Genomic DNA, 13,967 nt, shown 5'->3' on the forward strand with positions numbered 1-13,967 from the left:
AGAAAGCAGTTCATAGCATAAGTACATCCGAATACGTTTGTGTAAATCGTAAACTCATATCTATGTCTGAATGTTCCAAGCAACTACTGGCTTAAAAAGAGTACCGAGTGGCATAGGGGTCCAAATATTCTGCAACTCACAGTATCCTAATCCATACTCACGGCATCCTTTAACCTCGACGTGCAGTCTCTATCCCTTTCTGCAGTTGTCTTCTAAAGAAGCGGAGATGTCACTGTTAGAGCATCTTCATCACTAAGTCGTTCCCCCGTGTTGGAACACTAAAGATGACATAAGATAGCTAGACGGGTTGCTCGATGACTGACTTTTTTCTAGCCTGTGACTTATCTATCATTGTTGTAGAGTAGGTTTCGTCAGTGATGGTTTTGTCACACTGCATTCTCCTGGAGGCCTCTCGACACGAATCATACACAGTCAAAGTCAGGGTAATGATATCGCCATGACCAAGAGCACGCAGCGTAGCTTTGGTAGTTACAGCATAGTTTGGGCCATGGAGGCAGACCGAGTTGCCAAACACCAGTCGACCAGAATGCATTATATATTCGCCGACAATAATCCCTCGATATACGCCATCATTTTTTGATCCCTTCTAAATCGTCCACACCCAAATGTACCATAATAATGCGACAACAACCTCCACACTATGCCACATCAACAAAGGCTCTCTTCTTCTTCCCCTTCGCCCCCCTTTCCACCACTTCCTCTACATCCTCGACCCTAACAACCTTCCCGCTCTCCGCCCTCGCACCGACAAACTTCAACGCCGCGGCATTAAAGCCCATCATATCCTTCAGGCCACCAAGCGTATTTCTCAAATCCTCCCTCATGCCTTCCAAGGTAGTTTTCAGCTCCTTGCTGGCGACTATCTGCCGCTGATGCGTCCTCAGCATGAAAAACAACACACGGCACACAAGCGGCACGCTCCACTGGCGCTGGACCCAGATTCGGATGAACGTGAACAATCCAGGCACGGTGCTGAATGGCAAAACCAGGAGAGCGTCGTGTAACTGCGAAGCGGGGATCTTTGCGACCGTGTTCAGGACGTGACGCTCAGCCGATATGCCACCAAGCGCCATGAAGAGAGGGTCACGCTGAGGCGGGGCCATGTTGGCGGTTGGGTTCGCGGCCTTCTGGGCACGCCAGGCGGCGACGACTTCCAGGTCGGCGAGGCCGAGCTCAAGTGCCTCCATGATGCGTTCACCGGCCGTGAGGGTAGCGATGGTCTGTTTGGTGGCGGCGCCGACTTCGGCATCCTTGTCGTCATTGTCGCCATCGCCGTCGAGGTTGGCGGCAAGGGTGGACTCGTACAGTTCCTCAAGCTCGCGCTCACGCTCTTCTTCCAGGAAAATGGGCTCGTCGCTTTGGTTCCAAATGCGCATGCTTTTGTCGTGCGAGGCGGTCACGACGAAGTCGCCTGTCCGGCTTACGACCATGGCCCAAATTTCGCCGTGGTGACCTTCCAGCTTTTGGATCTGCTCGAACTTATCCCCATCCCAGGTCTTAAGTGTCCGATCCTTGCTAGCGCTGAAGAAATGGTGGTTCTCGTCCTTTGAGACCGGATGAGGAATGAATGAGACCTGCATAATGCTGTCGGTATGCGCAAAGAAGGCTTTATGGCAGTCTCCGAAGTCGAGGCCCCAAAGGCGTACGTTCTTGTCCGCACTGCAAGTGGCAATGAGCTTGCTATCAGACGAAATGGACATACTCAGCACGGGAAGCTTATGTCCGTAAAGATTGAGGAAAAGTTTGAGAGAATCGACGAAGAAAACCTTGACGGTATTGTCAAGAGTGGCCACGGCGAGCAGGCGGGAATCCGGAGAGAAGCGCAAGCTCAGAATGTCGTCGTTGACCTTCAGTGTCCGGGCGTGCGCCAGCTTAAGTTTCGGCGTCGTTCGCTTTGTTCCTGGAATCTCCTCCTGCACAATCTCAAAATTCCAGAACTTTGCTGTCTTGTCCGCACTACCGCTCACGACGGACTTGCCATCGGGATGTAGATCCAAGCTCCATATTGCGCCCTCGTGCGCCTGCACAGTATCAACGAGCTGTGATGATGCGATATCGAAAAGCTCAATCTCTCCAGTCTTGGTGCCTACCACGACAATCTTATCTCCTGGCAAGAAGGCGCAGCACAGCGCGTAGCCGCACTCCAGCGTGCGCAAGCACTGCTTTGTCCGAATGTTCCAGATCTTGAGACTGCCATTCGACGCGGAAGCCAGCATGCGGTCATCCGAGCTCAGAGCGAGAGAGCGCACATCAGCCCTGTGTCCTGGGAGTTCAACGGAGTAAGATCGAGAGTACTCCGGGGGTTCGTCCTTGGAGGCCTTCTTGGTGCGTTCCTTCGTTGGTACGCTGTAATCCTCCAGCAGATTATTTGTGGTGGACACAATCAGCTGCAGCGCTTTCGCCGTCCCCCGCGCCCAGTCGACAGCCCTGACCTTGCCTCCTGTACGGACAATAACATACGGGACGAAAATGTCTCCCACGCCCGCCGTCGCGATATCCTCGTCGTCGACATCGGCCATGTCCACGTCGGCGCCCTTGTCCTTCAGCTCCCTGAGCTTCTCCTTTCTCCTTCTCTTCTTCCTGGCCAGGCTCTTTTGCACCTCATCGTCCGAGCGGATGCGCCACAACTCCACCGCCTTCTCCGAACCGTGTATCGCGATGTAGTCCATCTTGGGATGAAAGCTGATGCCGATTGTTCTGTCCTTACCCGCACGGTACAACGTGCCCCTCTCCGAAAGGAAATCGGCGTCTGCAGTTTCTCCGACTTGTCTCGCAAGGGTGCGCAACCCTTCCCGGTCAATCGTCCACACCTTGATTTCTCCGTCATTGCCAGCCGTGATGCAGCCATTGCCATCAGGGGAGAGGCCCATAGACCAGCATTCGCCATTGGTCTGAGCGACGTGTGTCTCAATACAGTGTTGCGAATTGACGTCCCAGATTTTGATCAGGGCATCCTTGCTAGTTGACAGGAGGAATACCGGTCCGTCGTCAGCGAGATCAGGCACCTCCTCGTCCTCGTCAGCAGCACCAGTGCCGACATGCAGGAACCTCAACCCCGTGATTTGGTCCTTGTGACCGCGCAGCTTGAACAAGCCGACTTCAGCGACCAGATCCCACACGATGATATCCGTGTCCTTGGACCCACTGGCCAAGCGCACGCCGGAGTCGTCGAAGGTCAAGGTGGTGATGGCAGACTTGTGGCCGTTGAAACTGATGATTAGGGACGAGGAGCGCGAGTCCCACACGCGAATGCTGCCGTCTGCATGGCCAACGGCAAAAACGTCGGGGTCGGTCTTGCTCTGGGCAATTTGGGTGACTTCGGCGGAGCAGGAGCTGTCGCGCCAGGAGCTGAGCAGCTCGCCCTTCTTCAAGTCCCAGCAGAGCAGCTCCTCGTTCGCGGCGGTGTACGCATGGCCGGCACCGGTGTTGCGGGCTGCGGTGGACTCAGGCGCCCAGACGACGTTCGAGGTCGCCGAATTCACGACGCCGAAGGTCTGCGAGTGCTCATACTTGCTAGTCGGGTCAGCCGAGCGCCGGCGACGGGCGTGCGGGGCTCGGGAGCAACTTACACGTAGGACTTGACCATGGTGGGGATTTCGTCGTGGTCGGCACGGCGTCGCAACTTTTTTGGCGGGCGACGACTTTTTGGACGCGGCGATCAGGCCCCACGTTCTTGGCACTCGTAGGGCGGACCACGCCCGCCCGACTGCTCCACCACCGCCAACGACCTCACCCCCCGGAGCTCGCATCCCTCCACCACCGAACGCCTCCCCCGCCAGGCCACCCACCATGTTGCTCCTCGACTACCAGAATGTTCTCATCGAGTCGCTGCTCAATGACCGCTTCTCCGGGTACGCCAGCCCTCGCCGTTCCCGTCGCCCCGACCCCCCGGCGCACCCCCGCGCCGTAGCAGCTAGGTAGCTCGCATACTGACGGCCCGCAGCCAAGCCCCCGTCTCCATCGACCAGATCGTCTCCGACTTCGACGGCGTGACGTTCCACATCTCCACCCCCGAGGCCAAGACCAAGATTGTCATCTCCATCGCCGTCCGCTGCTTCCAGGAGCTGGTCAAGTACGGAGCACAGGAGGTGCTGGAGCGCGAGTACGGCCCGTACATTGTCGCCCCGGAGTCTGGCTACGACTTCTCCATCCAGGTTGACCTCGAGGACCTGCCCGCCGAGCAAGGTACAATGAACACTGCTGGACGCGTCAATTGGGAGAGTGCTTGTCGCTGATTGCTGCCTGAACAGAGGCCCGCGATGACCTGGTCCGCCGCATTTCGCTGCTGAAGCGCAATGCCATGGCCGCTCCCTTCGAGCAGGCCTTCGACGAGTTTGCCGCCCTGCAGGAGGAGGCTGCCAAGTACACCTCCGAATCCGCCCCGCAAGGCATCCGCGAGGGCGGCGAGGTCCGCGCTATCCACTATCGCGAGGAGGAGGCCATCTACATCAAGGCGAGCCACGACAGAGTTACCGTCATTTTCAGCACCGTTTTCAGAGAAGAGACGGACCGCATCTTCGGCAAGGTTTTCCTCCAGGTATGCAAAGCTGAGCCGTCTTTGATTTTTTTCGGGAACATGGGTGTGGCTGAAGCTATGTGACTAGGAATTCGTCGACGCGAGAAGGCGGGCTATCCAGAACGCTCCCCAGGTCCTGTTCAGGAACGACCCTCCGCTTGAGCTTCAGGGCCAGCCCGAGGTCGCTCAGGTTCAGAAGGGCGAGGTTGGCTACATCACCTTCGGTATGATGTCATCGTTCGATACTCCCCATGATACATGCTAAATTATTCTAGTCCTTTTCCCAAGGCACTTGACCCCTCAGCGTCGCTACGAGGTCATTTCTCACATCCAGACCTTCCGTGACTACTTCCACTACCACATCAAGGCGTCCAAGGCCTACATTCACTCGAGAATGCGGAGACGCACCGCCGACTTCCTCCAGGGTATGCTCAGGATTGGACTTTTCAATACTCTGGCATCTGCTAACTATCCACAGTTCTGCGCAGAGCCAGGCCTGAGACGGAGGAGAAGGAGAGGAAGACTGCTAGCGGCCGTACCTTCAAGGTCAACTTCTAGAAGACGCCATTACCCAAAACCGAGGGACTACGAGATATCACTCAGCGGCCCGAAGCGCTGCACCAACAACCAAGCTGGCCAAAGCGCCTGTGCGCTATGATCCAAATGACTCCACAACGCTTCCCCAAAAAGAAGTAGAGCTGGACCAAATAATAGGTGTTCATTGTGTAGTACGAGTTGAGATGCAGGAAGCGGACGACAATAGATGCAAACTCCAAATGTTCTCTCAGCCCTCCATATGTGGCACCGAAAATCAAACGTTCCCGCTCTTAATGATTGAGAGGACTGAATCCTGACTGACTCCAACTCTTCCCGGTACGCTGTTGTCGAGAAAATAAGCACGAAAGAAGTGGAGAAGAAATATATCAAGGGAAAACCGAGAAGATCGAGGAGAGGAGATATCAAGATCAACCACCCCCGCCTTAACCACTCCATCCCATGCCCCCAACACCATACTTGGTCCTATCTCCCAATCCTAGCTTCTCGTATTCCTCTCGCCTTCTTGCCTTCTTCTCCGCTCGTTCAGGATCGTCTGGCTCCCCGCCCATCTTGGCCTTCACACGGTCGAAAGTGGAGCTCAACTTCGACTTTTTAGAGCTCGTAGTGGAACTAATATGCGTTTAGTCAGTAATCAGTGGCAAAGCGCGCGTACAGTTGAGGCAATCGGGGGTGTTTTGTTACCTCTCCGCGTTGCTGCCTCCATTGTTGTCGTCGCTCTTCTCAGTGTACTCGGGCAATGTGGAGACGGTGTCGGTGGAGTGTCGTCCAGGGAGGAAGGTGTCCGAGGCCTCTTTGGCCTTGCTGGGTTGGCCTGAAGAGGCGCTGCGGGCTGACGTGTTCTGAGAAGCCATGGAGGAGTCGCGCTCGTTCTGATGGTCGTGATGGTCTAAGGGCTTGGAGGAGAGCGAGAGGCCGTAAGAGAAGTTCGAGAACGCCAGGGTGGGCGGTTGAGGTGGAGTGGGCTATGTGTGTATGTGTGGATTGGCAACAATTTGGTCTGCAGCAACGCCACGGGCTTGAGCAGATGCGGGCTTGATACTTGAGCGTGTTGGATGGGTGTGTCGTGTGGCGATCGAGGTTGAGAGTGAGAACAAATGAGGAAATGGCAAGAGTGATAGGATGAGTGATTCAAGGCCGGCAGGCGGAAACTCTTGTGATATTTTGATGTCCCGTAGGCTCGTTGTCACAACAAAGCGTAAGTCCTTATAAGCACCCTCCTTTTGCCAGGATCGCACGCCTAAAGACACTTATCATCGCAGAGTCATTAACCCAGACCAACCAAAGCCCGTAAAATGCGGCCCGCAGACACCACCTTACTCTTCAAGTCTTCCCCCGGCCTGACGTGGCGCCGGGTGTGTCAGCACACCCTTTCTTTATTGCCGCGATGCGCAACGACGTTCCCTCGTGAGCGAGGGAGGCGCAAGGCAACAACAATTTGACGTATGCACAACACGACACGAGACGTGCTTCCTAAAAATACCTTTTCCTTATCCACAAGACGAAGCTGTTATATGGACTTGACTTTTTAGAACCTGAGTGTGTGAAGTTCGCAAGTCTGAAATAGGTGACATGAGATGCCCTTCCATTCGCCTGCAAACGTGAATAAGAATCTACACATCACGCGCAAGAACAAAAGCATTTCGCGGCACCAAAAAGCCGGAATAATGCTCCGATAGACCCACTTACCCCAAACGCAATCTCCGCCATTGTTCTTCTCAAGATAAATGGTGGTGGCAGTGCTTTGCAAGGTGTATTCGCCTGTATGGTCGAGCCAATAAAAGCCCCAGGAATCGACCGGGTGGGCCGCCGTCCCGTCCCGCCCATGCACGGACTTCCTTCACTAGGCAACCTGATTTCGCAAGCTCTGGGAGGTTGGTTCTCCTCATCCACGTAAGAAGGTGGCTACCTAAACCTTGGATGTAACGTCATCCTGTGCCTCATCAAATTTCGTCTATCCCTTTCTGTCGAGTGGCTGGTAGCAGCAGTCAGGCAGCAGAATATTCGTGCATGTCGTTGGTGGCCGCAACTTATCAGACAGATCAGGAATCTCTCTAGTGACTCACTAATTGTCGCAGTGATCGTCTGGACAAAGATTAAAGAGGTGTATCGCAGCCGAAGGCTTGCATGCGTTTATCTACTAAGGGGGTATTGCGCTCGAAGGCCAGCGCGATGAATAGCAAGATCCTCGAATCTCGGGTGACTACGCCTTGCCTTTTTTTCTCAAAAAAAAAAGGGGGGGGAGAAAGAAACGTAAAACAACACATGGGTAGTTGAAGCTATCGTCCGGACGAGAATGTCGAATTAAATATTCTACATATACATCCGGACGATAGCTTCAACTACCCATGACTTGACCAAAAAATAAATTCACGTTAGCTTTCAGCCCTTGCCCATCAAACTGTGTAGCTCAGATTACCACATGACCAACCAAGCATTAGATCCATATTTTAACACAAAAATTCATTGTCCTACGTCAAGGAATCTGGAGAGATTTCAAAATCGTCTTACCGTCCTTTCCGGTCCATATCTACACTTTCCACCCTACCCATCTCAAGCCTAGAGAATTCAGACATACGCTAAGCCGTACGCCCGCATAACGCAATAATACAAATGTAACATTGAAGAAGAACCGCTGAAACTTTTCTGGTCCACTTCGTGAAACGTGTGAAGAGAAAGGAAAGACTCTTTAGCCAGCCTACAAAAGCTTGCCACCGATGAACTCGCTCCACTTCTTGACTTCGTTCGGGATACCCTCCTGGCGGGGAAGCTTCTCACTGCAGCACTGAGCAAACAGCTGGGCGGTCTGTGGAGTTGAAGTTAGCTTTAGGTTTAGATCGAAGGGCAATACTTTAGCTTGATTTCACTCACCTTGGGCTCCATGAAAAGCGGGACACCAAAGTCGACTGCATTTCTACGCATGACGTAGTCCTCGTCAACCAGGCTGCTGGCCCTGGTCTTGGCCAGATTGAAGACACCGCGGATGTCGTACTTCTCGAAGACCTCACGGAGGGCACGCTTGTCCTCCTTGGGGAACTCAATGACCTCAACCGAGACGCCATCGGCTTTGGAAGTCTGCTCGAGGTGGTTCTTGACCTCGTTGTTGGCGGCGTACAGCTTGTAGCCCAGCGGGGCAAGGTAGTCAACAATCTGGGTGAGCTCAGGCTTGGTAATGTCACCACCAAAGAGGAGGCCCTCGCCAGGCTCGGGCACGCGGAAGTTCATCATAGACTGAACGGAAGTCCAGTATGCCTCAACCAAGTCCTTGCCGAAGCAAGCCATTTCGCCGGTACTGGCCATCTCGACGCCGAGGTAGGGATCAGCGCCGGCAAGACGGGTCCACGAGAACTGAGGCACCTTGGTAGCGACGTAGTCACGCTTCTCAGCCATGAGGTCAACCGGCTCAGGAACGTCGGTGGCAAGGAGAGCCTTGCTCGCGACATCAATGAAGTTGGTACCGAGGACCTTGCTGACGAAGGGGAACGAACGAGAAGCGCGGAGGTTGCACTCAATGACCTTGAGCGAAGCCTCGCCGCCTTCGGGATCATCGGCCTTGATGATCTGCATGTTGAAGGGACCGGTGATGTTCCAGGCCTTGGCCACCTTGTCCGCGATCTCCTTGCAGCGGTCAAGAATCGACTTCTCGAGGCTGACAGGGGGAAGAACCAGAGTAGCGTCGCCAGAGTGAACACCAGCATTCTCGACGTGCTCACTGACAGCGTGGACGAGAACAGAGCCGTTGCTGGCGACCGCATCAACGTCGATCTCCTGGGCGCCCTCGATGTATTGCGTAATGACGACGGGGTGGTCAGGAGAGACGTTGCTGGCGGCAGTGAGCTTTTCTTCCAGCTCGCCTTCAGTGCGAATGACAGTCATGGCAGCACCAGACAGGACATAGCTAGGGCGGACGAGGACGGGGTAGCCGACGTTCTGGGCGAACTGCTTGGCCTCCTCGAACGAAGTAAGCTCCTTCCACTTGGGTTGGTCGACTCCAATGGAGTCCAGGATCTGCGAGAACTTGTGCCTGTCCTCCGCCTTGTCGATGTCGTTGGGGTCGGTGCCGAGAACATTGGCCTTGCCAACCTCCTGCAGCTTGAGCGCAATGTTCTGCGCGAGCTGACCTCCCGTGGAGACCACAACGCCGCTCGCGGCTTCCAGGTCGTAAATGTCCATGACGCGCTCGTAGCTGAGCTCTTCGAAGTACAGTCGGTCGGCGATATCGTAATCAGTGGACATAGTCTCCGGGTTGTACTGTTTCGTGTTAGCATGATAGTTCCTTGAAAGAAGAGTTGAAGGAAAGCTGGGTTGACTGCTGAGACAAAAGAAAGTTGGCGAGAGCGAAGTAGCAAACGGTAAGAGGCGTAGAGGACAGCGTCCATGCAAATCGAGGGACTCAATAATGGCCTAGTCAAGCTCAGGGCTTGACTGGGCTGCAACGTTGTCGATGTGACGTTGCGATTTCTCATGGCGGCGAGGTCCAAGTAAACTTGCAAGGTACGCTCGCCAGCAAAAAAAAAAAGAAAAATTACAACAATCGAGTCCGTCGACCCAGCAGAAAAGAAAACAGTTGACCCAGCAAAAAAAAAAAAAGAACAAAATATACTCACGTTGATCATGACTGTCTTCTTACCCAGCTTGCTCAGGGACTGAGTAGCCATGCAAGCGGACCAATCGAACTCGACGGAGCTGCCAATACGGTAGACACCGCTACCAAGGACGACAACACCATGGTCATCAAAGGTGACGTCGTGGGTCGAGGCGTTGTAGGTGGTGTACAGGTAGTTGGTGTCAGCAGGGAACTCGGCAGCAAGGGTATCAATCTTCTTGACGAAGGGAGTGATTCCGAAGCTCTTCCTGAGTGCGCGAACCTCGTCCTCGGTGCTGTTGACAGCAAGAGCAATCTGCTTGTCAGAGAAACCAAGCTTCTTGGACTTCTGGACAAGCTCCTTCTTCAAACCGGAGAGGTTGCCAATCTCCTTGAGCTCATTGGTGCAGTCAACAATGTTCTGCAGCTTGTACAAGAACCATTTGTCAATCTTGCTCAGCTCGTGAATCTTGTCAACGCTGTAGCCCTCGTGGAACATGGCCTGTCCGACGGCGAGCCATCTCCTATCCGTGGGGTTGGCGAGAGCATCGTCAAGGTCCTCGAACTTGTCGCCCTGGAAACCCAGAAACTTGGGGTCAACCTGACGACAAGCCTTCTGGAAGGACTCCTCGAAGGTCCTACCGATAGCCATGACCTCACCAACAGACTTCATAGAGCTTCCAATGTCACGCTTGACGTTCTGGAACTTGCTCAAATCCCAACGGGGCATCTTGGTGACAATGTAGTCCAGCGAAGGCTCGAAGTTGGCGGTAGTAGTCTTGGTAACAGCGTTGGGGAGCTCAGGCAGGGTGTGGCCAAGACCAATCTTAGCAGCGGTGTAGGCCAGAGGGTAGCCAGTGGCCTTCGAGGCGAGAGCAGAAGAACGAGAGAGACGAGCGTTAACCTCAATGACCCTGTAGTCGAGGCCATCAGGCTGCAGAGCGTACTGCACGTTACACTCGCCAACAACGCCGAGGTGACGGACGATCTTGATGGAAGCGGAGCGGAGCATGTGGTACTCCTCGTCGCTGAAAGTCTGACTGGGGGAAACGACGATGCTGTCGCCAGTGTGGACACCAAGGGGATCGAAGTTCTCCATGTTGCAGACAGTGATGCAGTTGTCGCTGGCATCACGGACGACCTCATACTCGGCCTCCTTCCAGCCCTTGAGCGACTTCTCGACCAGGATCTGGGGAGACAGGGTCAAGGACCTGGCAGCCAAGTTCCTGAGCTCCTCCTTGTTGTTGGCAAAACCAGAGCCCAGGCCACCCAGAGCGTAGGCAGCACGGACAATGATGGGGTATCCGACCTTTTCCGCAGCATCCAAAGCCTCGTCGATGGTGCCGACGGCGATTGACTCGGCAATGGGAATGTTGATCTCACCGAGAGCCTTGGCAAAAAGGTCACGGTCCTCACTGGTCTCCAGAGTCTTGATGCTGGTACCAAGCACCTTGACGTTGTAGCGCTCCAGGACGCCCATCTTGTTCAACTTGACACCCAAGTTCAGAGCAGTCTGGCCACCGAAGCTGAGGAAGATGCCGTCGGGCCTCTCCTTCTCGATGACGTACGTCACATATTCGGGAGTAACGGGGAGGTAGTAGATCTCGTCTGCGAGCACATGGGAGGTCTGGATGGTAGCAATGTTGGGGTTAATGAGGACCGACTTCACGCCGGCCTCCTTCAGGGCCTTCAGGGCCTGGGAGCCTGTGGAGGGAGCATGTTAGGCATTGGCCCGTGGCGGACAAAGGACAACTTACCAGAGTAATCGAATTCTCCGGCTTGACCAATACTGAGACCACCACTGCCAATAACCAGCACCTTCTTGACGTCCACGAGGTCCCTAGCGCCAGCAATGGCACCGCTGTTCAGGTAGGCCTGGGCGTTGGGAGCCTCGGCGGTGGAGCGGAGGGCGGCAAGCCTGGAGAAGGCGCGAAGCTGCTGGGTCTCAACCCTAGGCGTCTGACCCTTCCTCAGCGAGAGGAGGGGCTGCGCAGCGCTTGCGGTGAAGCAGCGAGCAGAGACGGGAGAAGTTCCCACGCGGCATTGGCGAAGGAGGTTGGGCGCACGACGCGCCAGCCGACCGGACAAAGCCATTGGACCAGGAATTGGGGCGAGGATGATGAGGCCAGTCAAGGCTCTTCAAGCCTCAGCTCAGAGATGGTGGTGGACGTGTGTGCGGAAAGAGCTTGGGGGATGGCCGGCACGCGGGAAGCAAAAACTAAAGCGCGGGACCTGGCGATAAGTGATAAGGGCGGCCGGGGTCAGGCACGCCTCTGCTCGGCGGTGACGTTATCGAAATTGGCGCGCACACTCGGTCGGCAGAGTCAATGGCTTGGGAAACACGGGTTGGGCAGTGTGGAAGACGCTTTAGTTGATCGAGGCCTTCCACAGGTGGTCTGCAGCGCGGTCAGTCATCACGGCAATGGCAGCGGGCGGCAGCGGGCGGTGCGCACCAGAGATGTAGTCCTGCAGCAAGAAGAGTCAGCTTGAATGCCCCAACACATTTTTGCACATGCCGGCGGCCAGTCCGCGCGCGCGTAGGGCGTCAGGCTGCGCGGACTCGGTGCTTCTGCTGCTAGCGCGTCAGGTGGCACGTACCTGAGAAGTGAAGATGGTCACAGCAGCACGCATTCGCGGAGATGTGGTCGTTGTTGGCTCTGTGTGGGTGGGAGAGAAAGAAGAAGAGGAGGAGAGTGTTTGCGAACAGATGAGTCAAGAAATAGCTAGCGATTACGCCTGCGATGGTGTCGGTGCGGGCCAAGTGGGAAATAATTTTGGCTGCCCGAACATCGGACGCGCTATCGAGCCCTGAGCCCCTCCCGCAGACTTTTGCTCGTCACGGCCCGTGGGTCCAATGATGGCATGCGGCGCAGGGCCCGTCAGGAAGACGAATAATCATCGACCCTCTCACAACCCGACTGTGGGGTGTCGCCGCTGCTGCTGTTGCTGCTGCTGCTGCTGCTGCTCCGTGCTGTGCAATTGCGCACCGGCAGATCTCTAGCATCGTTGGTGTGTGCGTAGCCGGGTGTCCACAAATTCCGATTACGCCCCTCCGTCGCGAGGCCGCCGGAGATCATTTTATCATATTCACATTGTCATCGTGAGCTGCGCTCTCGGGCACTAGGCGCACAATGCCGCTATCTACTTCCTGCCCTGACGCTTCCCTTTGGCCTCTTTCAGCTGCGCCTGCTTCGCCTCCTCCGCTTTCATCCTGTCTTTGTACTCGCGCGGGCTCTCCAGCTTCTCCTTCGGCTTGCTGAAGAAGCGTCCCAGCACCGAAGGCTGCGTCCACATCCCGACCCCCCCTTCCTTTGCCTTTGCTTCGGCATCTCTGTACTTTTGCTCGAGATCCCCGAATTCTGAACCTGTCTTGGCCTCGTATACAGTAGCCAGACCAGACTTTAACATCTCCAGCCCGACGTCTCTGCTAAAAAGCCCGTGACGAACGAAGACGGATGCCACTACGCGGTCATACTGATCGCGGCGATAGATGTATGCACGCACGCGTCGATTAAGTATATAGTTCTTGAGCCAGTCGTACGCCTCTTGAGAGTAGGGTTGAGCAGGGCGTCCAAAGTGCGCCATTTCGGGGGCGTCGATGCCAGCGATGCGGATGTGGATCTGGTTTTTCACGTCAGAGCCGTCGAAAGCGAGACTGGGCTTCATACAGTCTTCGACATCAATTCTTTGCCGCTCGCGGGTATTTTCCTGCCTGGGAGCCAACCCCAGCCAGCTAACCTTCCGCCCGGGGTATGGAAGAGATGGAAGTTGTCTGCATCGCCGACCCTTGTCACAGTGCCAAAGAGGCTGCGCTCGCGGAAGAAGGCGGGTTTTATGTGGTTCACACTCGGTATGCGGCGCAGGTAGGACTTGTAGACGCGGACGAAGAAGAGGGTTGTCGCAGTCAGTAAGAGGGTCGGAATGACTTGGCGCGGCTCAGTGTAGTGCTGCCAATCAATGGCATTGAGGTTCTCGTTCCATTTTGAGACAGGGCGCCTGGAATCGTCGGACGAGCCCGATCCAGGCCAGCGCATGGTTGCGCGGTATGGGAGAAGAGGTGGGCGTTGATAAACAGAGCGGAGCCAGGGCTGCCAGCTAAGGTTATCTGTAGCCGAAGGCGGTGGCTGACGCTAACTCCGTGGCTTGCTATCAATTCTCAACCCCTCATTCGCTCTCCACTCTCGCTGTCTCTGCTACGCCAGATCATGTGAATTGGCGTTACGACGTCGCGATCCCTGCTGGTTCAAGGCGCTGTGTCTCCTCGCAACCTTCAACCAATACTTCTCCTGC

General features: G+C 55.3%; 5 protein-coding genes across 5 annotated transcripts; 1 reads left to right on the forward strand and 4 right to left on the reverse strand.

Annotated features, from left to right (window-relative positions):
* Nucleotides 1-659: 659 nt before the first annotated feature.
* Nucleotides 660-3,607, reverse strand: LTHEOB_10728 (WD repeat containing protein; the record flags this gene model as incomplete). Its single annotated transcript, XM_035507405.1, has 2 exons — nucleotides 660-3,534; nucleotides 3,591-3,607. The coding sequence occupies 2 exons, from the start codon at nucleotides 3,605-3,607 to the stop codon at nucleotides 660-662; spliced, it is 2,892 nt and encodes a 963-aa protein (XP_035367083.1).
* Nucleotides 3,608-3,810: 203 nt separating this feature from the next.
* Nucleotides 3,811-5,095, forward strand: LTHEOB_10729 (Arp2 3 complex subunit protein; the record flags this gene model as incomplete). The annotated part of the gene is made up of 6 exons (XM_035507406.1): nucleotides 3,811-3,872; nucleotides 3,965-4,206; nucleotides 4,272-4,558; nucleotides 4,626-4,761; nucleotides 4,813-4,962; nucleotides 5,016-5,095. The coding sequence occupies 6 exons, from the start codon at nucleotides 3,811-3,813 to the stop codon at nucleotides 5,093-5,095; spliced, it is 957 nt and encodes a 318-aa protein (XP_035367084.1).
* A 422-nt stretch (nucleotides 5,096-5,517) lies between these two features.
* On the reverse strand, nucleotides 5,518-5,946 carry LTHEOB_10730 (Chitin deacetylase; the record flags this gene model as incomplete). Its single annotated transcript, XM_035507408.1, has 2 exons — nucleotides 5,518-5,704; nucleotides 5,777-5,946. 2 exons carry the CDS (start codon nucleotides 5,944-5,946, stop codon nucleotides 5,518-5,520), a joined length of 357 nt encoding a protein of 118 aa, XP_035367085.1.
* Nucleotides 5,947-7,790: 1,844 nt separating this feature from the next.
* Nucleotides 7,791-11,771, reverse strand: LTHEOB_10731 (Carbamoyl-phosphate large subunit protein; the record flags this gene model as incomplete). Its single annotated transcript, XM_035507409.1, has 4 exons — nucleotides 7,791-7,898; nucleotides 7,964-9,343; nucleotides 9,700-11,381; nucleotides 11,435-11,771. 4 exons carry the CDS (start codon nucleotides 11,769-11,771, stop codon nucleotides 7,791-7,793), a joined length of 3,507 nt encoding a protein of 1,168 aa, XP_035367086.1.
* A 1,047-nt stretch (nucleotides 11,772-12,818) lies between these two features.
* Nucleotides 12,819-13,711, reverse strand: LTHEOB_10732 (Nuclease domain protein; the record flags this gene model as incomplete). The annotated part of the gene is made up of 2 exons (XM_035507410.1): nucleotides 12,819-13,362; nucleotides 13,416-13,711. The coding sequence occupies 2 exons, from the start codon at nucleotides 13,709-13,711 to the stop codon at nucleotides 12,819-12,821; spliced, it is 840 nt and encodes a 279-aa protein (XP_035367087.1).
* Nucleotides 13,712-13,967: the final 256 nt, after the last annotated feature.

This window comes from Lasiodiplodia theobromae (genome assembly GCF_012971845.1).
Source record: "Lasiodiplodia theobromae strain AM2As chromosome Unknown scaffold_41, whole genome shotgun sequence".
NCBI lineage: Eukaryota > Fungi > Ascomycota > Dothideomycetes > Botryosphaeriales > Botryosphaeriaceae > Lasiodiplodia > Lasiodiplodia theobromae.